A 24,148-nucleotide genomic window follows, 5' to 3' on the forward strand; every position below is an offset into this window, starting at 1 on the left:
ACCCTGAGAAGGTGATATTTGTGTAAAGATCTGAAGTAAGGCTGGCCAATGGAACAAGTCATGTGGGTACGTCTGTATGAAGAGCACTCTAAGCAGAGGGAACAGGAAGGGAAAACAATGCCTTACGGTGGGAGCCTGAGTAGCATGTTTGTGAAATACCCAGGAGGCCAGTGTGGCTGTGTAGAGTGAAGGTAAGAGATCAAGGTGGAGAAGAGGTTGGGGATGGGGTATGGGTAAGAACAAATCACAGAGGGCATTGTAAGTCATGGAAGAACAGGACTTTTCTCTAGTGACATGTGGGCCATTGGAGGATTTTGACTGAGGAAAGAAAGAGACCTGATTCATGTTTTAAAAAGATCATACTGGTTGCTGAATGAAGAACAGCCTGGAGAGAGGCAAAAATGAAAGCTAGAAGGCTACTGTGATTATTCCAGTGACAGATGGCAGTGGTTCAGACCAGGGTCGTTGCAATGGAGGTACTGAGAAGTAGTGGAATACTGGATGTTTGAAGATAGTGCCCATTGGATTTGCTGAATGATTGGATGTGGGTATCAAAGAATAAGAGGAGCTGAGGGTGACCCCAAAGTTTTAGACCTGAGCAACTGAAAGGATGGAGCTGTCATGAATTGAGCTGGGAATGACTGTGGGAGGAGAAGAACATTTAAAGGCAAATAATCAAGAGCTCACGTTAAGTCTTGCGTTGCCTAGTGACTTTTAAGTGGAGATGGTAACTGGTACTTATGAATTAGTTGTCATGAGGAATAAATGAGTTAACATGCAGGCTGTTTTGAACAGTTTATGACATTTAGTAGGTGCTCAAAACTATTATTATTATTCCTATTGTTACAGATATTCCATAACTGTTTATTGAATTAGAAAAAATAATTATTGCCGAATATTGCTGTCATAATTGAGAGACCTTTCAAGTTCCTTCCTAAGTTTCATCTTCACTCTAAAAAAAGATATTTCATCTGATAAGAAATAACATGTCAAAAATGTTACATATTTTAAATTTAATATAAAAAAATTAGCAAAAACTGTTTTAACTTCTAAAAGTCATCAAGAATTTTATAATAGCTAGAATAAAAAATGTCTTAATCTACATGTCTATTATATTCACACAATGGTAGCATTTTATTTTTAGAATGCCTCAGAAATCTTTCATAGGTTATTCATTTTAAGGCATACATGACAAATCATTAAAGTTTCTTTTATAATACCAAGTTTTAAAAAATGATGGTTTGTATTTGCTTTTATAAAAGTAATTCACGTCAATTATATAGAAGTTTAAAAAAACTGAGTTAAAAAAAATCAGCCTTAGTCCTGTCACAACCACTGTTGACCTCTGGGGTTTATGCTTCCAGATACAATTCTCTTACATACATACAAATAAACAGATAAATATATTAAAAAAAATTTTTTTTATTTCTTTCACAAAACGCTGGAAAAGAGGAACCTCACACAAACACCATTCCATGTCATTAACCCTAGATCTGTAGAATCATTTTCAATACCATAATTTAACCCCTGACAATCCTGACTTTGGATCATTTGTTTCCATTTTTCACTATTACAATACTGCAATGATCCCTGTTTATACATCCTTGGGAAAGATCCAATTGTTAGAGATGAATTTTCATTCAGTGAACTGCTGAGTGGATTGGCTTGACTATGTTTAAGGTTTCTGAAGGCTACAGCTAGGCAATCCTTCTCATTCTTCTTAATATTGTCAATCTATTCAATAAAAAATCTCATCTCGTTAACATTTTAATTTGTATTTATTTGATTATTAGCATGATTAGATTTTGGTATGGGGGAAGGAAGGAGTTAGTGGAGAATAACACCTCTGCTGTAGTTCTTACCCTTGGATCAGTATCTTCTTCTTCCTCATCAGGGTTGTAGGACTCAGCACAGACTAAATTGAGAGAAAGAGGAAAATGTATTAAACAGAAGTGTGTTTTTTACTGAACAAATAGGAAGTAGCATAATTTCCTTTTATTCGCTGTTTTCTAAGGAAAGCTCTTATGATCTTTTTTATTCCTTTTTTCAGTTAACAAATATATTAAATACCCACTAGTGACAGGCATTCTGTTAAGTGCTGAAAACCCAGCTCTCTAGGGATTGGTGGTCCCAAATCAGAGGGAGACAAGAAAATATATCACCTACTAAATTCTATGGTAGTGGCAAGGACAAACAAGTATAGGTGTTGCCTCTGCTGAGTTACGAGGGCAGGGGAGAAAAACTATTAAGTACAACATATGGAAACCCTGGTGGTGTAGTGGTTAAGTGCTATGGCTGCTAACCAAAGGGTCAGCAGTTCGAATCCACCAGGTGCTCATTGGAAACTCTATGTGGCAGTTCTACTCTGTCCTATAGGGTCGCTATGAGTCGGAATCGACTCGACGGCACTGGGTTTTTTTTTTTTTTTTTTATGTAATATAAGCTTAGTGATAAGGAGTCATTAAAATAGTTCAGTTATGTGCATGTATAACTTAAAAATATGAATGAATTTGAAAACAAAACAAATACTATGGGTCAGGGTCTGTTCCAGGTACATAATAAGAGAGATCTAAAGCTAACCTGATTTACTTTATAAGTAACCTGTGTTTGTGGCTAGATGCCTACAGGACTTGTCTTTGTTCTTATAATCAAAGATTTTTAAAATACTGATTTTGTCATTATTTGTATAGCAAAATATCAAAATGACATAAGTACACATTTGAATAATACAGCTATAAGAATTAAGAGAGTTAAGAAAAAAAGCATGGTGTACAAGAGAATACAATATGCTATCCTTTCCATACTAAAGGACTTCCATGAGGAAAAAGAAGTAAGAATGAGGGGAAAATAAATATATGGACGCATATTTTTCCAAAAGGAAATAAGGGAAGGATAAACCAGATAGTAATGAAATTGTTTTCCTAGTGTATTTTCTAGAGTGTAAGTAAAAGCAAAAAAAAAATTTTTTTTTTTAAAGTAAAAGCAAGAAAGGATAGTAAAAGGAGCTAAATTTCTCTGAGCAACGGTCTTATATAGTTTTGAAGTTTTAAACACCTATTGCTGTTGAGTCATTTCTGACTCATAGCGACCCAATAAGACAGAGCAGAACTGGGTTTCCAAAGCTGTAATCTTTATGGAAGCACATTGCTTCATCTTTCTTCAGAGGAGAGGAGCGACCGGTGGGTTTCACCTCCCTACCTTTCGGTTAGCAGTTCAGCGCTTAACTACTGTGCCACCTGGGCTCCTTCTTGATGTTTTACATATTTAAAAAATTAAATTGATAAGGGTAGGAGGATCCTAAAACTGAATACAAAGAGAAGCATGTAAACCTAACCATGCATCAGACTGATAACATAACCACAGAGAAAGAAAGCAGAATTATTCTAAGTAGCTTCTAAGCATAGTACTATGTTCACTCTCAGTGGGATACAGTCCAAGGGCAAAGAGGAACTGCTATTGGTAGCAATCCTAGTACAGCAATTCCAAAACTCTTTTGTGCACAGTACAGTAGTGAGTAAATAAGTAAATAGATGTTTTTCGGGAACCAGGCTTCTTACTGGATAGAAGGGGGATACAAAGATGGAGCGGATGAAGGATGAGAATAGGAAGTGTCAGTACAAGTCATGATTTTCAAATCTTACCCTTAGGCATTAGTGGCAAAAGACAATGAATCATCCAGTGAATAAAATGGGTTTTGTATCTACTGATAAAACTGTTTTGCCAGGAATGGTCTAGATACGATCACTGGTATTACTCAGAAAGTTGCAAACTTGTTCCTTCTTCACAGTACAGGTCATTGCAGCTTGAGAAAGTTTTCTTCTAATAAATGCTCAATTATTTGCATTAGCTGTGTGACCTGGGGTGATTTACCGCAACTCTTCACCTTCTCTTCTGCACACGAGGGCTGACGGTAGTGGGTACCCTCTGAAGATGGTCATAAGGATTCAAGTAGACAATGTACTTGGAATGCAGTAAATGCCAACTCCTTGAACTATTCCTATTAAATTACTGAAGCAAAATTTGGTAGAATGTGAAAGTTAGAAACGAAGAAGAATGAACAGTAGTTGGAAAATATGACCTTAGTGATAGAAACAATGCTGGAGATTGCATGATAGAATTTTGCAAGACCAACGACTTCTTCATTGCAAATACCTTTTTTCAGCAACATAAACAGCGACTATACACGTGGACCTTGCCAACCGAATACACAGGAATCAAATCTACTACATCTTTGGAAAGAGATGATGGGAAAGCTCAATATAATCAGTCAGAACAAGGCTAGAGGCTGACCGTGGAAGAGACCATCAATTGTTCATAGGCAAGTTCAAGATAAAGCTGAAGAAAATTAGAACAAGTCCACAAAAGTATACCCCACCTGAATTTAGAGATCATCTCAGGAATAGATCTGATGCACTGAACACTAATGACCAAAGAACAGACAAGCTGTAGGATAACATCAAGGACATCATACATGAAGAAAGCAAGAGGTCATTAAAAAGACAGCAAAGAAAGAAAAGACCCAAATGGATGTCAGAAGAGACTCTGCAACTTGCTCTTGAACACTGAATAGCTAAAGCGAAAGGAAGAAATGATGACGTAAAAGAGCTGAACAGAAGATTTCAAAGGGCAGCTTGAAAAGACAAAGTATTATAATGAAATGTGCAAAGACCTGGAGTTACAAACCCAAAAAGGAAGAAAACGCTCGGCATTTCTCAAGCTGAAAAAACTGAAGAAAATATTCAAGCCTTGAGTTGCAATACTAAAGGATTCTATGGGGAAAATACTAAACAACACAGGAAGCGTCAAAAAGAAGACGAAAGGAGTACACAGTGTCGCTTTACCAAAACTGTGTGTTGAAATTCTAGCCCCTACACATGTGAATATAATCCCATTTGGGAAGAGCATTTTCTTTGTTACGTTAGTGAGGTCATATCAGTGTAAGATGTGTTTTAAACCCAATCGCCTTTGAGATATAAAAAGAACAGATTAGGAACAAAGATAAGTAAGCATAAAAGGAGTATAAACATCACATGGAGATCACCAAGGAACTTAAAAATGCCGAGAAGAATGCTAGAGAAGCTGAGACAAGTATTTTACCCCAGAGAGAAAAGCAAGTCTTCCCCTAGATCTGGTACCCTGAATTCAGACTTCTACCCTTCTGAACTGTGAGCAAAATAAGATTCTGTTCATTAAAGCCACCCACTTACAGTACTGCTATTACAGCAGCACTAAGAAACTAAGACAGTGACCTTTATGCAGCCTATTTCAATTGTTACTCCTTGATCTACGACTTTAAAATGTCTACTTAGAACAATGCGTTTAAAAAGCTTTCACTTTGGAAGATAGAGATAGATGGGTACACGGGTGTTGTTATTTTTTTTTCTATTTTCCTGTATTATAAAAAATTCCTTTTAAAAAAAGTGAAAAAAAAAAAAGCCATAAATCGTAAGGCTAATAGGATTTTACTAATAAGTACACTTAGTCTTGGGCTAACCTATTTCCAGGCTTGCTGTGCTTCTGATTTTGGAGCAAAGAACTTCAGCAACTAGCTCATTTTTAGACATTAATATAACTGAGGCAGCAAATGTTAAATTACAGTCTTTATGTCTAAAGATACATAACTATGACTTAAACAAAAGGAGCCATTTTCATTAAAATTATTTGTATGCTTTCTATTTGTGAAAAAGCCTTATGCCTTAATTTTTCAAAACTGGTTTTGAATTTTCTTTCCTCTTCAACTCCAGACTTAGTTCCCTTTGCCTTCTTCCTCTAGTCCTGGTCCCAAATTACTTCCCTCATTTTCTCTGTAAAAATCTATTTTTATGACTACTTTGGTGCCCCTTGTGGTTTTGCACATCAAGGAGCTCGTCTCAGTGCAGGAGTTACATGGGGGTAGGCCCAGGATCCTTGTAATTCCCTAAAGCCTTGGGAACAACATTGTGTGTCAGGAGGTGCTTCTGAACTACTTACTGAAAATGCAGACTAAAGAACAGCACAGACTCTTATTAAAAAGTTTATTTTGCTTCAGTTCTCCAGCAGATGTCACTAGTCAGTAATAAGAAACTGTACAAAATGACAACAAAATAGATTATCAAGCATAATTTCTCCTTCCAAATTCTAATTGGTGCTTCCTTCATCCAGAAACGTGAATCATTAAAATGTGTTTGCGAGAAAAAAATCCTTTCATTTCTACCAAAAAAAGAGAGAACAATCAACCAGGAAGTTTTTCTATTAAAAATTTCAAAAAGTTAAAAAAAAAATGATAGAAAGTTTACTCAAGTTTATTTTTAAAAAATCTAGGCCATAATAGATAAATGAGCAAAATATTATCAAATTAGTCCCATAGAAGAAAGTACAAATACATGTTCCATATTTTGAAAACATTCATTTTTGTTAATAATCAAAGGAATGCCAAATAAAACAATCTGAGTTACTATTCCTATTCATATAAAAAAAAAAAATTCCTATTACATCTCCTAAATTAAAGGAGTGGCCGCCTTCCACACTGGTGAGATGGTGGTAGAGAAGAAGCCTATGCAGGGTGCCTTTCTCCCTGAGGCCTATCCTGCAGGCTATCTCTAGAAAGCAACACAGAGAAAAAGCCAAGCACTGTTCAGTCTCTGACCAGAGAATTCCACTCCCAAGACTGTTACTGAGGAAATAATTCAAGTGGCTCAAAGCTGTATGAAAGAAGTTAATGGCAACATAATCTAAAATACAAAAAAAAGATGGGAAGGGTGGGGTGCAAAATGGCCAGTATCCGAGCAATTGTGATATGATATATAAAGCAGTCTTCAAAAACCATAATCATGAACATGAAAAAATATCACTTACATAGATGCAAAGAGAGAAACCACACCTGGTTATAGCAAAATAAAAATATGTACATACATACTCAGCACTTAAAAATGAAAATCAAATGGTGAAACTACAGGTAATTTTACTTGTTCTGTAATGCTGTTAACTTATCTTTTTATTTAAGGGATCAGTTTATTTTTATTTTAAGATAATCTTATCTTAAAATAGCATTCTAGTGGTACATAATGGAAGAGAACACATACCTGATACTCGCCTATTAAATCTGCTAGGAACTGGAACTGCAAATGAAAGAAGAAGCAACATTTAGTCATCGTTGTATCACATGATCCCATTTTTACCCCCTTTTTCCAAAGACAACAGAATTAAACACCTCAATACCAAGTAGTGGGTGAGTTCATACTTTTTCATGGTTGTCGTTGATGTTGTTGTTAGGTTCCAACTCACAGCGTAGAACTGCCCCATAGGGTTTCCAAAGAGCGGCTGGTTCATTTTGAACTGCCAACCTTTTGGTTAGCAGCCAAGCTCTTGACCATTATACCACCAGGGCTCCATACTCAACCATAAATAGTTGTTCAATATGATCATATAAAGGCAAAACTGAAAATAAAGTATCTCTTTGAAAACAAGGTCTCCATAACTTCGACATATTCAAAGTGGCAAGTTCGTTATTCACATCTATGTTCCATCTAAGTGGTGTCATACCAAACAAGTAAGAAGTCTACCGAATTTATTGTAATAACAGAAATAAATAGTAACTAAGTTTCCTTCTTTAATGATAATCTCCAGATTTCATAGATAAATCACTTGAATTTCATTTTAAATCACTTAATGAGTATTACACTAAAATGGGAGCGGAACTGCCCCCATAGGGTTTCCAAGAAGTGGCTGGTAGATCTGAACTACCAACCTTTTGGTTAGCAGCCAAGCTCTTCACCACTGCACCACCAGGGCTCCTTGTGGAGGTGCGACCATGCAAATAAAGTACATGGAACCCTTGTAGGGGATTAATCAGTTTTGCCATCCTGCCAGGCTTAAAAGGCGCCAATCCCGGAGGTTGGAGGGGGGACCTCACTACCATCAAGAAGAAGAGCTAGGAGCAGAGCATTCTTTGGACCCGGGGTACCTGCAGTGAGAACCTCCTAGACCCAGGAGACAGCTCTAACACCAGAGACAGCAAGGGACGGTGAGTATCAGCAGCAAGCACGGCATAGTCCAGTGGAAGAAAAACAGTGGCAGCAGAACCAGAAGGCCAGAGTGAGATGTCATGGTGGGCTTCCCAACCCATGGAGTGAGGTGGTTACAGTGGGCTCACCAACCCACAGGGCAAGAGAGAACTGACACCTTCAGGCAGGAAGCTTCCTGACAAAGTGGAGTGCCTCTGAGTACTTACTGGTGGAGCTAAAGAGCTTTGTAACACTTGCCTGAGTGGGGACCTGGGTCGAGAGCAAGGGGCCAGGCTAAGAGCAAGAGGCCACACCTGAGCAGGGCCTGAAAGCAGAGGCCTGCCTGCTGGCACAGCCGGAGACGGAGCTGTCCTGATCATGAGTTGTTCCTGTTACTTCCCTAATAAATACCCATAATCTTGAGTATGGTCTGTGAGTTGTGTGTGGCCACTGCAAAAAATTATCGAACCCAGCAGAGAAGTAGACAGTGATGTGGAAAGGACAGCTGGTGTGAGAATAGGTAAAAAGGGCTGGAAGTTAGAGGTATGTCTGATCTCCAACTCATAGGAATCAGCTTTGGGCTGACATTGATCATGTTGATTATCCTCCCCCCTTGTGAAGCTAGGCAAGGTCTGACACCACGCCATTCTTACAAGGAAACAATGCCAAGAACACTCTCATTTTTCTATCATAAATATTGACAGGGAACAGAAAGACTTAAAATTTAGATTGTTGTTGTGTGCCATCGAGTTGATTCCAACTCATAGTGACCCCATAGGACAGAGAGAACTGCTCCATAACGTTTCCAACGCTGTAGTCTTTATGGAAGCACTGCCACATCTTTCTCTTGAGGAGCAGGTTCAAACCACTGACCTTTTGGTTAGCAGCTGAGCACTTAACCACTGTGCCAAGTTTAGTTTATCTGATCTGAAACATGTGCCTTGAAAATATAATGCAATTTCAAAAGAAACAAAAATTACTTTATTACTCCTGAGTGCCTTAAAGGCTGACACGACCTGATAATTAAAACACGGTTTTTAAGCAGGAAAAGAGTATTAAGTGTGGTAAGTATCACATTAGTATGTCGGAGACTTCCATCATCACAAAGCTCCTTTGTGCTACTTCTTTATAACTACACCCACCTAGACATCTTTGCTTTGTTCCCAATCTTAGAGGAAAAGCATTCAGGCTTTCATCATCAAATATGATGTTAGCTGTAGAATTTTTGTGGATGCTCTTTATCAAGTTGAGGAATGGCTCCTCTATTCCTTGTCTGTTGAAAATTTTTTATCATGAATAGGTGATGGATTTGGTCAAATGTATTTTCTACATCAATTGATATGACCATGTTATTTCTCTTCTTTAGTCTGTTGATATTGTTGATTACATTGATTTTTTAAATCAGTAGCCTTTATTTTTTAGAGCAGTTTTAGGTTTACAGAAAAACTGAGCAGAAAGTACAGCGAGCTACTATTACCCCCCTCCCTCCAGTTTCCCCCATTATTAACACCTTGCATTAGTGTGTGTAAAAATGGTGTGGGGGCAGTGTCTGACCTCCTCTAACTTCACAAGGGGGAAGGAAAATCAAGATCAATAGGCTAAGGCTGATTCCTTCTCTCTCCACCATCTTTACCAACTCTGACACCAACCATCCTTCCCTTGGCACTCTCTAGTTCTCTGCTGGGTTCAGTAATTCACTGTAATTGCCACACAGAACTCACAGACCATACTCACAATTACGGGGTTTATTATGGAAGTAACAGGTTAAAATTCAGACTCAAGGACACTCAAGGATACAGTTTTTCCATCAGGACAGCATCTTCCCAGCTGTGCTCACAGGCATGCCTCTCCCTGGCCCTAGGCCTCTGCTCAAAGGCACTCAGCTTTCTCTCTCTGTGGGCTGGGACACCTACCACACCATCTTCAGCTGCTGGGTCTCTCCTGTCACTGCTTCTCATTATCTTCAGGGTTACAGCTGCTCTCTTTCTCGGTCTCCTGCTTCCAGGAGTTTCCCAGCACAGGAATCCCAGGTCCAAAGAACAGCTCCCAGCTGTTCTTCCTTGGTGGTGGTGGGATTCTCCTTTTTCCTGCCTCTGGGGTGGCTCATTTCAAGCCCAGCGGGATGGCAAAACTGACCAATCCATTTGGTGGGCCACAATGACCCTATCACACAGTCCTGCCCAATCACTGGGGTGGGAGTTATAAGACCACGGCTGGAAGGGCCATAATTAGTAATTCCCGGCACAGCAGTGTGGTACATTCGTTACAACTGATGAATGAATACTCATACATTTTTACTAACTGAAGTCCATAGTTTACAATAGGGTTCACTCTTTTTGTTGTACATGTCTATGGGTTTTTGACAAATGTATGACAGTATCCACCATTACAGTATCATACCAAATAGTTTTATTACCCTAAAAAGCTCCTGTGATCCACATATTTGTCTCACTCTGTCCCCTCAGCCCCTGACAACCACTGAATGTTTTATTGTCTTTAGAGTTTTGCCTTTTCCAGAATGCCATATAGTTGGAATTCTATAGTATGTCGCCTTTTTAGATGGGTTTCTTTCTCTTGGAAATATACATTTAAGGTTCCTCAATATTTTTTCACAGCTTGATAGCTTATTCCTTTTTATTGCTGAATAATATTCTATTTTATGGATATATCACAGTTTGTTTGCTCAGTCACCTATTAAAGGACATCTTGGTTGTTTTGGCAATTATGAATAAAACTGCTATAAACATTCATGCTCAGGTATTTGTGTGGATATAAGTTTTGTTATGATGGAAGTGTCCTGTATATTGAGTGAGGTGATGATTACACAAATCTACATATGTGATAGAATTGCATAAGCATGCACAAAGGAGTGAATGTATAACTGGTAAAACCCAATCTCTATGGACTATAAACCAAACCCACTGCCGTCGAGTCAATTCCAACTCATAGCAACCCTACAGTACAGAGCAGAACTGTTTGATAGAGTTTCCACGGAGCACCCTGCAGATTTGAGCTGCCAACCTCTTGGTTAGCAGCTGTAGCACTTAACCACTACGCCACCAGGGTTTCCTCTATGAACTATACCAATGTCAATTTCCTTGTTTCGATATTTACTATATTTACTCAAGACATTACTTTTGGGGAAACAAGGTAAATGGTACATCCATACATATTTTTTGCAACTTCCTCTGAATCTATAATTATTTCGAAATAAATAGTAAAAATAACTTATGTAATAAACTCACTTAATCCTAAAAAAAAAAAGGCAGAAGGAATAATCCAGGAAACAACGAAGTTTATTATCTATCAGATGTGATGGTGGGGAATGAAGTGGAAGGAATAAAAGAAGTGAAATTTCTCTGAGTATATTTCTTTGTATAGTTTGACTTTTGGAAGCAGGTTAATTTTATACATATCAGAAAAATAAAATTAAAGCAGTAAGGAACAGTAGAGAAGAAAAACAAATGGAAATCAAATAAAAACAAACAAACCTAACTGTGCTTCACATGAATACCAGGACCAAACTGAAGAAGGGATGAAATAAGCAAAGGAATTTCACTCTAACCCTCAGTCTGGAGTGGTACTGAAGGCCAAGAGAACGGCAAACAAATACTGAACTCTTTCTACTCGGTTTTTTTGTAGTGTTATGGAAAAGACAATGTTAAAAATCAGGTATAATGAGGGCCTTGTGTTTGGTAGACCAATATAGCATAGCACAATACTGTAAATATCAAAAGTGGGATATGAAGCTTTTAGTCAGGCCCATAAGAGTGGTCACTCATAATGAGGGGGGTAGCCAGGAAGGGCTGCCATTAAAGCTTAGCAGGTGTACCAGGGTCCCATAGGCCAGGGAATGAAAGAGCACCTGTAGGCAAATGAAATAGCCTCAGAGAAGCCCCATCAGCAAGAAAAGTCTTTGGGGAAGTGTAAAAGTCCCAGGGTGGCTGGAAACATAGGTGAGGGAGGGGCTGGGTATCAAGAAGGACCATTCAATGAAGTGGGAAAAGCCCCCCAAAAAACTGCTGAGCAACCCATTTGGGGTTCTGAGACTCAGTGAACCAGAGGGCTCACTGTTGGCTCACAAGAAAAAAGAAAAAAGATGAAAAAAACCATTCACCATAAACTCACATACAAATTCTTTCTGCCTTCTGTGGTCAGAAGAGGCAAAGAGTGCTGCTATTCCTTCTTCACTTTTTCTTTCTATACAGTCTTATGCTGGTTAAACTAGGTAAGTAGTCTTCGAAGCTTAATGAAAAAGTTCAAATGGGGTTTTTGCTTTGGAAGAGCAGTTTCTTTCTTTTTATAATTTTCACTTTTTATCATTTTTTGCTGTTGTTGTTGAGATATACACAACAGAACAGACACCAATTCAACAATTCCTACACGTACAATCCAGTGCCACTGATTACATTCTTCCAGTTGTGCAATCATTCTTACCCTCCTTTTCTGAGTTGTTCCTCTGCCATTAACATAAACTCATTGCCCCTAAGTTTCCTATCTAATCTTCGGAGGTTGCTGTCATCAATTTAATCCCATATAGACAGATCTTAAAATAACACAAAGCTCAGGGCAGACATTCTTTATTAGTTAAGCTAAACTATTGTTTTGTTTTAAGAAGACTTCAGGGGATATTTTTGGTTTAAGGTTTAAAGATTATCTCAGGGCAATAGTTTCAGGGTTTCATCTAGTCTCCATGGCTCAAAGTCTGGATCCCATGAAATTTGAAATTCTGTTCTGCATTCCTCCCCCGCCCCCCTTTTGATCAGGACTCTTTTATAGAATCTTTGATCAAAATGTTCAGTAATGGTAGCCAGGTATCATCCAGTTTTTCTCATGGCAAAGGGTGCAGCTGTTAATGGAGGCAATTAGCCACACCTGAAATGGCAGTTTCTGCTGGTACAAACGAAGGTATCCTAACAATGAAACCTACCTCACTGAGTCTTGCCCATTTGTCTGTCTAGTATTTTATATCCCTCTTATTTGACTCTTATTTGACCTTTTTAGAGCCTCTCGCTATAAGATTCACATAGCTTCCCTTAAACACCAAACTTCTCAAATAAGCTCTCTTGTGGGCTGACTTGTCAAATAGCTTGCTCTAAAATCACGATTTTCTTCTACATTATTTCTTCTGTATGAATTCCTCTATCTTTGAATTAAATAAAAGTCATTCAATACAGTTGTTTGCAAATACATATTCATTCAACCATTCAACAAATAGTTACTGAGCCCCTCCTATGACCGGCACTATGCTATCCAGTAGGGAAATAAAGGTGATTCAGATATGGGTCCTGCCTACAAGGATCTTAGGATCTAGTGGGGGAGTGAACAAAAAAACTGAAAAACACATTACAGCTATTACAACAGAGGCAAATGCAGAGTGCTCTGGGAGCATACAGGAAGAGGGAGAGAAGGAAAGTACCTGGTCTAGAGAAAGCAAGCTCTAAGCACCGGCGGGCTGGAAGGTAAGCAAGCTTGTAATTCCAATCAAATGAAAATCTATCTCCATAATTATCAAAGACATATTCTTCAACATGGACATCCTTCAATATGTAAATAAGGGTATTGTCATGGAGTCCAAAAACATAAAACGTCAGAGCTGCAAAGTATCTATGAATTCATCTAGTCTGGCCACGGCAAGCAGGTTTCATCTCAAGTGGCAATTCTAACTGATATCACTGGTCCCTCAGAGTCATCCTTGACTCCTTCCACTCACTACTCACATCTACTTCATTGATAATTCCATCTGTTTTCCTTGCCATTTTATCTCTCCAATCAGTCTATTTTTCTCGATCTCCAGATCTGTCATCTTAGTCCAAAGTACATCATTTCTTGCTTGTATGATCGCAACAGTCTTTGATCCTGGCTTCCCACTGCCAATCTTGCTTCTTAACAATCTGTTCTCCGCACACGATCCTAAAATTTTGGAAGACAATTTGGCAGTCTCTGTTAAAATTTTAAATATGAACTGTCTTAGATCTAGTAATTCTAGGAATGTGTTTTCAACAAAACTCACACACCGGCCCATAAACAAACAAACAAAACAAAAACCCACTGCTGTTGAGTCGAATCCGACTCATAGTGACCCTACAGGGCCTAGCAGAACTGGCCCATAGGGTTTCCAAGGAGCAGCTGGTAGATTCGAACTGCCAGCCTTTTAGATAGCAGACAAACTCTTAACCACTAGTCCACCAGGGATCTTAGGGGCCCACAGATATAAATTAATACAATCACTACGGTATTGTATGTAATATTAAAAAAAAAAAAAAGGTATCTAGCCCTAGAAAAATAAAGAAAATATTGGTACAGCTAGCATATGAACCTCTACGCAACCATAAAAATGGACACAACAGACCTATATGAACTGACATGGGAAAAACCTTCAAGATACACTGTTATGTGAAAGAAGGTGCACAACCACAGTACAATACAATTCCAACTTTCTAAAAAATGTTTTAATCAAACTAAATAAATATTATAGATTTAAAGCCAAATAGTACTATATGGCTTAAAACCAAGAAAACAAAAACAACAACAAAACACAGCAGTCCTTTAGCCTATCTCTCCCTACTCCCAGTCCTGCTCTCCAGAGGCAACCACATCAACTCTTTTGGCTACTTACTTTATAATTTTAAATAATGTGGTTATACTCCAACTTCTCTATTTTAGTTTTAGATATTATCTTTTGATTTCTGACTCTAGAGGACAGTAGGAATAAGGCTGTCAGAGTAGCAGGATAGGAGGGCCTGGATCCCTGACTTCACAATGCTCCCTACTGGCCCTGGACTGCTCAACTTCAAACTTCCTTTAAGGTGTTATTATTCTGGATTTTTTGCCCCTCACAACCAAACTTAATCCTAATCAATACAGAAGTCAAAAGCAAACTCTATCAAGATAACAAAGACTACAACAAATTGTGGAGATGGAATAACAATAACAATAACCACCAATTATGTGCTAGAACCTGGCCTAACACTTTATTATTTAAAAAAAAAAAAAAAAAAAAACCTGTTGCCACTGAGTCAATTCCGACTCGTAGTGACCCTATAGGACCAATTAGAACGGCCCATAGGAGCAGCTAGAGGATTCAAACTGTCGACCCTCTGGTTAGCAGCTGTACCTCACTGTGTCTCTTAACTACTGTGCCACCAGGGTTCCTTGTAAGTATTATAACATTTAATTCTCACACAAACCTTATGAGGTCCTACTCAATACATAAAGAAACTAAGGCAAAAGAGGTTTTGTTTATTCTTTATTCTACTAACAAAGGTGGAACTAGGACTAGGGGTGGGCAGTCTCAGCTTCAGAGCCCATGCTTTCAAGCATACAACTAGGTGACTATGGAAAGATAACATTCAGAAACAACCCTGGAGACGCTGGTTGGGGGTCCAAACCTGGGCAACGCTGACATCCATGCAACTTTGTAAAAGTACCTTCTCTTTCTTGAAATTCCTAAAATGCCTTTAAAAAATGAAGCTAAAAGCCACATTATAAATTTGTCCCTGGAATCCTGACTGAATATTTTCTGAGAATAGCTCCATTTATCAAATACCAGTACTCTCAAACTAATCAAAATTTATTGATGAACCTGGTCTACAACTGGGTACTTTTCTAAGATAAGCTTTAACTTTTTTTTTAAACTGCCTTTTTAAAACGACAGCTTTATTGAGATATAATTCACATATTATACAGTTTATCCATTTATAATTCAATGGCTTTTAGTACATTCACAGAGCTGTGCAACCATCACTAAAATCAATTTCAGAACATTTTCATTATCCCAAAAAGAAACCCCATATTCTTTAGCTATTATCCTCTAAACACCCCATTCCCCCTGCCCTAAGGAACCACTAATCTACTTTTTTCTCTACAGATTTGTCTATCCTGGATGTTTCATATAAATGAAATCACACAAAATGTGGTCCTTTGTGAATGACTTCTTTTACTTAGCATAATGTTTTCAAGATTCATCTATGTTGTACCATGTATGTATCAGTACTTAATTTCTGAATAACATCCCACTGCATGAATGTATTTTCTTTACCTAGCATCTGATAGACATTTGGGTTGTTTCTACCTTTTGGCTATCATGAATAATGCTGCTATGAACATGTGTACGTAAGTTTTTGTGCGGACATACGTTTTCACTTCTGTTGGGTGTGTACCTAGGAGTGGCACTGCTGGGTCATCTGGTAACGCTAAGTTTAACCTTTTGAGCAATTGCCAGACTGTTTTCCAAAGCAACGACACCATTTTACATTCCCACTAGTAGTGTATGAGGGTTCTAATTTCTCCACACACTTGCCAACACCTGCTATTATCTATCTTTCTTATTATAGAGGGTGTGAAGTGATATCTCATCATGGTTTTAACTTGCATTTCCCTCATGACTAATATAAACTTGTTTTAAAATTACTGTTAAAAAATCCTTATTGTTAAAGAACTAACAGGCTTTATTTTATTCACTGTCATTAAAAAAATCAGCTCTGTACCTCTGTGATCTGATACTGAAAAACAATTCTCACGTCTCTGATCTGTAAGCCAGTGTAGATTTTCACAATCATTGTTCTCTTGTCAGCCTTGGATGCTATGCATTCCTGTTCTTCAAAGGGTTATCAGTTGTAATAACTGATAACAAGCAGGAAGTTGCGTTAACCATAAAGACTGACTACTGGCATTACATTTTTTGTTAACCTATTAGTGAAGATGTCTGAGTATGCATATTCATTAATTATCACTGGTTAAATAAAGGTTTATCCTGGACATATTTGCTTTGAAAACTGTATTAGATCTCAAGTAGAATCAGAAAAGACAAAACCACCACCTGACAGGTTAAGTGTACAATGTAGTACATTAACCATAATGAACAATTAGCAGTTGTTCAATTGGTTCACAGTTTACACTCTGCTACCAATTCTTTCCATACTTTGAAGGCTAGAGTTATTTAGAACTCCAGAGCAAAACAATAAAAACAATAGTTTAACTGAGCATTATGCTCTTTTAAGAACCTTGTCTATGGAATTAAATTGACAGCAGCAACTCAAAAGATTAGCTAGGACTCCTACAGGGCATTGAGTTTGTTAACGGGGGAGGAACAATTTAGAAAAGAAGGGTGAGAATGGCTGCACAACTCCAACGTAATCAAGTTCACTGAACTGTACATGTAAAAACTTGAACTGGTGTACTTTGTTGCTGTGTATAGTCTCAACAACAACAAAAACACTGGACTCTTGAATTTGAATCAGAAACACGACTAATTCAAGTCGCATGGAGCACCCCTATGGTCCAGATTGTGGTTTTTACCATTTTTGCCTAAAAGTAAACAGGATTCCTTAAAGAAACTGCTAATTCCAGGTCTGGAGCTAAAAATGTAACTAGGCTGGAAAATTTTATCCTACATTAATTAGAGAAGCCATAAAAGATTACTAAGATCATGTCAAAAGGAATCAGGAAGCAATTTGAAGGGCTTCTGCTGGACAAAGATAGGATAACATGAGCATCAAATAAGAACAAAACAGCAATGGACTGAAACATGTCATAAATAGTTAAATCCTTGAGTTCATACTGATATTTAGAAAAACAAAAAACGAATAGCTCATTGGTCACTGTCTCAGTTATCTAGGGCTGCTATAACAGAAATAACACTAGTGGATGGCTTTAACAAACAGAAATTTATTCTTTCACAGTTTAGGAGGCTAGAAGTCTGAATTCAGGGCATCAGCTCTAGGGAAGCCTTTTTCTCTCTGTCTTAGAGGAAGGTCCTTGTCATCAACCTTTCGGTGGTCAAGGAGCTTCTCAGCACAGGAACCTCGGGTCCAAAGGACACGCTCCGCTCCAGGCCTTGCTTTCTGGGTGTATGAGGTCCCGCCTTATCTCTCTGTTCACTTCTATCTTTTATATCTCAAAACAGACTGACTCAAGATACAACCTAATCTTGTAGATTGAATCCTGCCTCGTTAACATAATTGCCTCTAATCCTTCCTCATTAATATCATAGAGGCAGAATTTACAACACATAGGAAAATCACATCAGATCACAAAATGGGGAACAATCATACCACACTGGGAATCATAGCCAGCCAAGTTTTGGGAGACAGAATTCAATCCATAACACTCACCTTTGGAAGATGTTAAGGAACCAACTTATTCTAGAAATAGGTAAATAAAAGGAAAGCCTCAAGCATTTATCCTACCTTTCCAAAACTCTACGAGGCAGTTTCACTCTGTCCTATAGGGTTGCCATGAGTCAGAATGGACTCATTGGCAGTGGGTTTATCCATCCCCCCGGCCCCGCCCCCCAAAAACTACGCTGTTTGCCGTCAAGTCCATTCTTACTCATAGACAAACCAGTGGAGCTGCTGGTGGGTTCTAACCACTGACCTTTTGGTAAGCAGCCACGAGTTCAACCCTGTGCCACCAGGACTCCTTGAACAAACTATACCACAGGGTACCTGAGTTTATGAGTGGAATTTTTACTTAGAGAAATGTTCCAGAAATGTTCCTGAAGAAGAAATGAAAAAATTAAAACACTGTCATTTGCAACCCCAGTGAATTAATGGATCTAATCTAGGCAAGGATCAACATGACCATCAGCATTGTAAATAACACACCCATCAGCCCTATGTGCCTCCTAAAAAAAAAAAAAAAAAGGAAAGCAGTTATAAAATACAAAAAACTATAAAATAGTTTCAGAAAAAAAATTTCAAGCCTGAATCTGAGCAAGCCTGTAGAGCAATGGTTCTCGAATTTCAGAGTACATCAGAATCACCTCGAGGGCTAGTTACAACACAGGCTTCAGGGCCCTACCCTCAGAGTTTCTAATTCAATAGGCCTGGGGTGGGGCCAAGAATATGTATTTCTAACAAGTTTCCAGGGTGATGCTAACATTGCTGGTCTTGGGACCTTGCATTGAGAACCACTGTTCTAGAGCCTGGCAGTTCGAATCCACTAGCCACTCATTGGAAATTATGGGGCAGTTCTACTTTGTCTTATAGGGTCGCTAGGAGTTGGAACGAACTCAATGGCAATGGGTTTTATGGACTCTAGAGCTAACTAACAATTTAGAGGAAAAACAGTGAACAGAGGAACTTTGATGCAAACATCATGGGGATCCAATTAGCAAACTAGATTGTGGAAAATTCTACAAAATAAACAAATTTCTTTCTTCTACAAAAAAGCTGCAAGGGTGAAAAAGGAGATGAAGAGAGATCTTATAGATTAAGAGAGACTTCATCGACACAGCAACCAAATGTAATGCATGGACCTTATTTGGAGATGTGGAGAAATTTTAACACGAACTGGATATTTGATATTAAGGAATTATCTAGATGTAACAAGCAATTACATTATATAGATGTAATAAAATTTGTGGGGATATATATATATAAACATTTTATGGATATATACATACACATATACATATTAGAAAAGTGCTTAGAGATATAAACTAAAATACTTATGGATAAAATTATTTCTAGGACTTTTTTAATAATGGGGGTGGGGGGGCAGTTTGACTGGGAATGATTCATGTGCTGAAGCCAGCTAGTACTAGCTCAGGAGAAATGATCTTGAGACTCTTTCCCCAGCTCTGTGTTCTTAAAAAAAAAAAAAATTATTTATTTTATTATTATTTGTTTTTGTTCTTAGCAGCTTGAAATTGGCCATGGTAGGAGAATTCACCCCAGGAAAATTGGCAAATGCTATAAATCAGAGACGGTTGTTAAACATTTACCATCTTATCACTGGCCATGAGTTAATAATTGAAATTGGGTGATCAGTAGAAGGGGGTTTATTACATTATTCTTTTCACCATTGTCAATGTTTGACATTTTCCATCATAAAAAAGTAGGACAAAAATCCAGCCATCTCAGGGTGTGGGGAACCAGCAGACGGTGATTCTGACACAGGTGTAGTGATCCACTCTATGCAAATTATGCAAACCACTGCCCTAGCAATTAGATCCAGCCAGCAAACATAGACACTTATTCTCAAACAACCATCACAACCCACCCCTTTCCACATACACAGTAACAGGTTTGACATCTCTCTGCACCTGGAGCTCCCTCTGCCTAAAAAGGTCCCTCTCTACCTCAACCCCGTACTCCAAGACAGCTCCATTCCAAGGGTTGAGCATCTCTTCTCTATCACAGCACATAAAGATTTCACATGTCTATCACATCACACTAAAAGCTTCAAAGGGTTCGGAATGGGGCACTTTCCTGCCACCTTTTGTCTAGTAGAGACTTGGCACATACAGACAGACACTAAATATAAATGGACAGGATGAATGATTGCCTATTACCCAAGCTGGAAAGGACTAAAGGTCGTGTCCCCTTTCTGGTGTATATCCTCTCTCCAACTCACACCTGGCTCTCAGTTTAAGTAGAATTATAATAGGAATATAACACAAACTGCTAAAGCTTTCTAGGCAACTTACAAAAATAAAGACAAACAAAAAAGATATCCAAGACCACAGCTGATTATTCATTTTTTAGATCCCATCCTCAATTACTAGCATTTCAGATAGCACTCATCTACTAGGCTACATACCATTTTTAAAATTTGGTATGCAATTTTTGAGTTAACCATACTTTGAGAATGATCTGGTGATTACTAGGAAAAAACCCAGGAACATCACCAACCAGATAAGACTTCTTTTCTGTGAGCTGAGAAACCAACCCAAAAGTTAAGCATCAGAACCTTGGTCTGGAAATAGCAAAACAAACCACCTGCACTGTTAATGATCATGGAGTCACCAAACCCAAAGCCTTGATAATGTTCCCCCAAAGAATGCTCAAGAACATAATGGCGATAAATATGTCTATTTTCAGCATGAAGTAAACTCCCCAAAGTATTTCTTTAAAAATACTAAATGTCTCAAAAAACAAAAGTGCTTAATTACATTGCAAATCGAACAATAATTCTCCAGCCACTGGTTTATCAATAAAAACTATCTTAATTTCTACATCATTAGTTACTGGCTTCACAGACAATATCTTGTGGGCATTACATATTAAAACTGTTGCTGAAGTAAAACTATTCCTTTTCACAGATGACATGATCTATACATAGAAAACCTCAAAGATTCCACAAGTAAGCTATAACAGCAAATAAATTCATTTAGCTAAGTGGCAGGGTACAAGGTCAACACACAAAAATCAGTCAGGTTCCTACACATCAGCAATGAGCAAGCAGAGAAGGAAATTAATGAAGCGTTATCATTTACAACCGCATCTAGAAGAATAAAGCTGTCGTACGCTGTCGAGTCAATCTGACTCATAGCGTCCCCAAAGGACAGAGCAGAACAGCCCCAGAGTGTTTCCTAGGTGAAAACTTTAACAGGAGTAGATCACCAGGTTTCTTCTCCCGTGAAATGGCTGGTAGGTTCAAACTACCAATCTTTCAGTTAGAAGCCGAGTCTTAACCATTGTGTCACCAGGACTCCTAAAAGAAAAAGTACCTAGGAATAAATTTAACCAGGAAGGTGAAAGACTTGGATACAAGAAACTATAAAACATTACTAAAAGAAATTAAAGATGGCCTAAATAAATTGAAGGATATTTCATGTTTGTGGATTAGAAGGCTTAATATAGTTAAGATGTCAATACTACCCAAAGCAATTATAAATTGAATGCAATCCCCATCAAAATTCCAACAGCCTTCTTTGCAGAAACAGAAAAGGTAGTCCTCAAATTTATATGGAAGGTTAAAACCAAAACCAAATCCGTTGCTATCGAGTCGATTCCGACTCTTACCAAAACCAAAAAACCCATTGCCGTCGAGTCAATTCCGACTCATAGCGACACTGTAGGACAGAGTAGAACTGCCCCATATGGTTTCCAAGGAGCACCTGGTGGATTCGAACTGCCGACCTTTTGGTTAGCAGCCGTAGCTGTTAACCACAATGCTACCAGGGTTTCCTTTCAACTCTTAGTGACCCTATAAAGACAGAGTAGAACTGCCCCACTGAGCTTCCAAGGAGTCTCTGGTGGATTTGAACCGTGACCATTTGGTTGGCAGCTGTAGCACTTAACCACTACGCCACCAGGGTTTCCATATGGAAGGTTAAGGGAGCCCAAATAGCTAAAGCAATCTTGAAGAAGAAAGTAGGAAGACTTGCACTTCCTAATTCAAAACATGCTATAAAGCCACAGTAATTAAAACAGCCTGGCATTGGTATAATAATAGGCATATAGACCAAAGGTGGCATAGTGGTTAAGAGCTACAGCTGCTAACCAAAAGGTCAGCAGTTCAAATCCACCACGCACTCCTTGGAAACTCTATGGGGCAGTTCCACCCTGTTCTACAGGGTCACTATGAGTCGGAATCGACTTGACTGCAACAGGTTTTGGTTTTTGATTTAGACCAATGAAACAGAATTGAGAGTCCAGAAATAAATCCATACATCTACAGTCAACTGATTCTTTTACAAGGGTGCTCAATTCATTCAATGAGGAAGGAAGAGTCTCTTCAGCAAACGATGCTGGAAAAATTGGATTTCCACATGCAGAAGAATCAATCAATATTCATGCCTCTCACCATGCACAGAAACCAATTCAAAATGAATCAAGGACCTAATGTGAAAACTAAAGCCGTAAAATTCTTAGAAGAAAATATAGGGGCATGGCAGTGGGACCTAGTTTTTAATGGTGGATTTATAAATACGACAACAAAAGCAAGGGCATCAAAAGACAAAATCGATAAATGGGACTTCATAAAAATTAAAGACTTTTGTTCATCAAAGGACTTTATCAACAAAGTGAAATGACAACCTACGGGTTGAGAGAAAACTTTCAGGAATCATGTAGCTGTTAAGGGTCTAATACCCAAAGTACATTTTTAAAAAACTTCTACAACTTAACAACGAAACAACAACCCAATCAAAAAATGACCAAAGGACTTGAACAGACATTTCACTAAAGAGGATATTCAAATGGCCAATAAGCACATGAAAAGATGTTCAACATCACTAGTCATTAGAAACACTACTCAAAACCACAATGAGATACCTCCTCACCTCCCCATTAGAATGGCAACAATTATTAAAAAAAAAAAAACAGATGTTGGCAAGATTATAAAGAAAATGGAACCCTCATCCATTGCTAGTGGGAATATAAAATGGTACAGCTGCTATGGAAAACAGTCTGGTGGTTCCACAAAAAGCTGAACACAGAACTACTGTTACACAGCCAGAAGTAAAAGCAGGAATGCAAACAGAAACCTGTACACCAATGTTCAATGCAGCAATATTCACAATGGCGGTGGAAACAAATCGAAATGTACATCAACAGATGAATGGATAAACAAAATGTAGTATATACATACAATGAAATACTACTCAGCCATAAAGAGAAATGAAGTCCTGATACATGCCACAACATGGATGAAACTTGAAAATATTATGCTGAACAAAATAAATCAGTTGCAAAAGAACAAATACTGTATGACCTCACTTATATGAAATTAGAAAATACACAGAAACCTAAGATTATTAGTCATTACCACAGAAGGGAGAGAGAGAAAAAGAAGGTGTTTTTGTATAGGAGGCATTACATTTATGTTAATGGTGGTAAAATATTTTGGAAAAGAACAGTGAGAATGATTGTACAACATGAAGAATGTAATCAAGAATTTTATAAGTAGAAATGTTGAATTGGGGAATGTTTTGTTGTGTATAATTTTACCACAATATAAAAACAAAAACCTGTTGCTGACAAATTCCCAGGAAGAAATGGATAAAAACTCTAGCTCTCAGTTTTTTAGATGTTAAATTCATTGAAATAAAACCTCAAATGCAAAAGAAATAAGCTGAAAGTTCTAGTTACCAGCCTGTGAACATTTTGACTTTCTTTTTCTTAAATTCCAAAGAGCCATACACTAAATTTTACCTAAACAGGAAAAATTATATGAGAAAAATTTATCATGAATATACGATATTACAAGAATAGTCCCAACGGGCCACATGTTTTAGAGGCAAAAAATAGCTGTCCCAACACCTACTTTCATTCCTGTAACTACATCTCTATAATTATAACAAAAGGGACTCTTCATAAGCAAAATATTTCCCTTAAATCATTTTTCTGCAAGCTGCTTTCTATTTGAATGGGATGCCCTGATCCATTTTTCGAAGTAAAGATCTAATCTTGACATAATCTCTCACCCTGCAACAG

General features: G+C 38.0%; 1 protein-coding gene across 1 annotated transcript in view; it reads right to left on the minus strand.

Annotated features, from left to right (window-relative positions):
* The window catches only part of PRKAR2A (protein kinase cAMP-dependent type II regulatory subunit alpha), an 85,418-nt gene that overhangs the window by 49,656 nt on the left and 11,614 nt on the right, over positions 1 to 24,148 (minus strand). Inside the window, exons 2-3 of the mRNA XM_049862191.1 lie at positions 7,062 to 7,097; positions 1,863 to 1,915 (exon numbers count right to left, since the gene is read on the minus strand). Coding sequence (XP_049718148.1) covers positions 1,863 to 1,915; positions 7,062 to 7,097 — 89 coding nt within the window. The remainder of the gene's footprint in view (positions 1 to 1,862; positions 1,916 to 7,061; positions 7,098 to 24,148) is intronic.

The sequence above is a fragment of the Elephas maximus genome, chromosome 20 (genome assembly GCF_024166365.1).
Source record: "Elephas maximus indicus isolate mEleMax1 chromosome 20, mEleMax1 primary haplotype, whole genome shotgun sequence".
Taxonomy (NCBI): Eukaryota; Metazoa; Chordata; class Mammalia; order Proboscidea; family Elephantidae; genus Elephas; species Elephas maximus.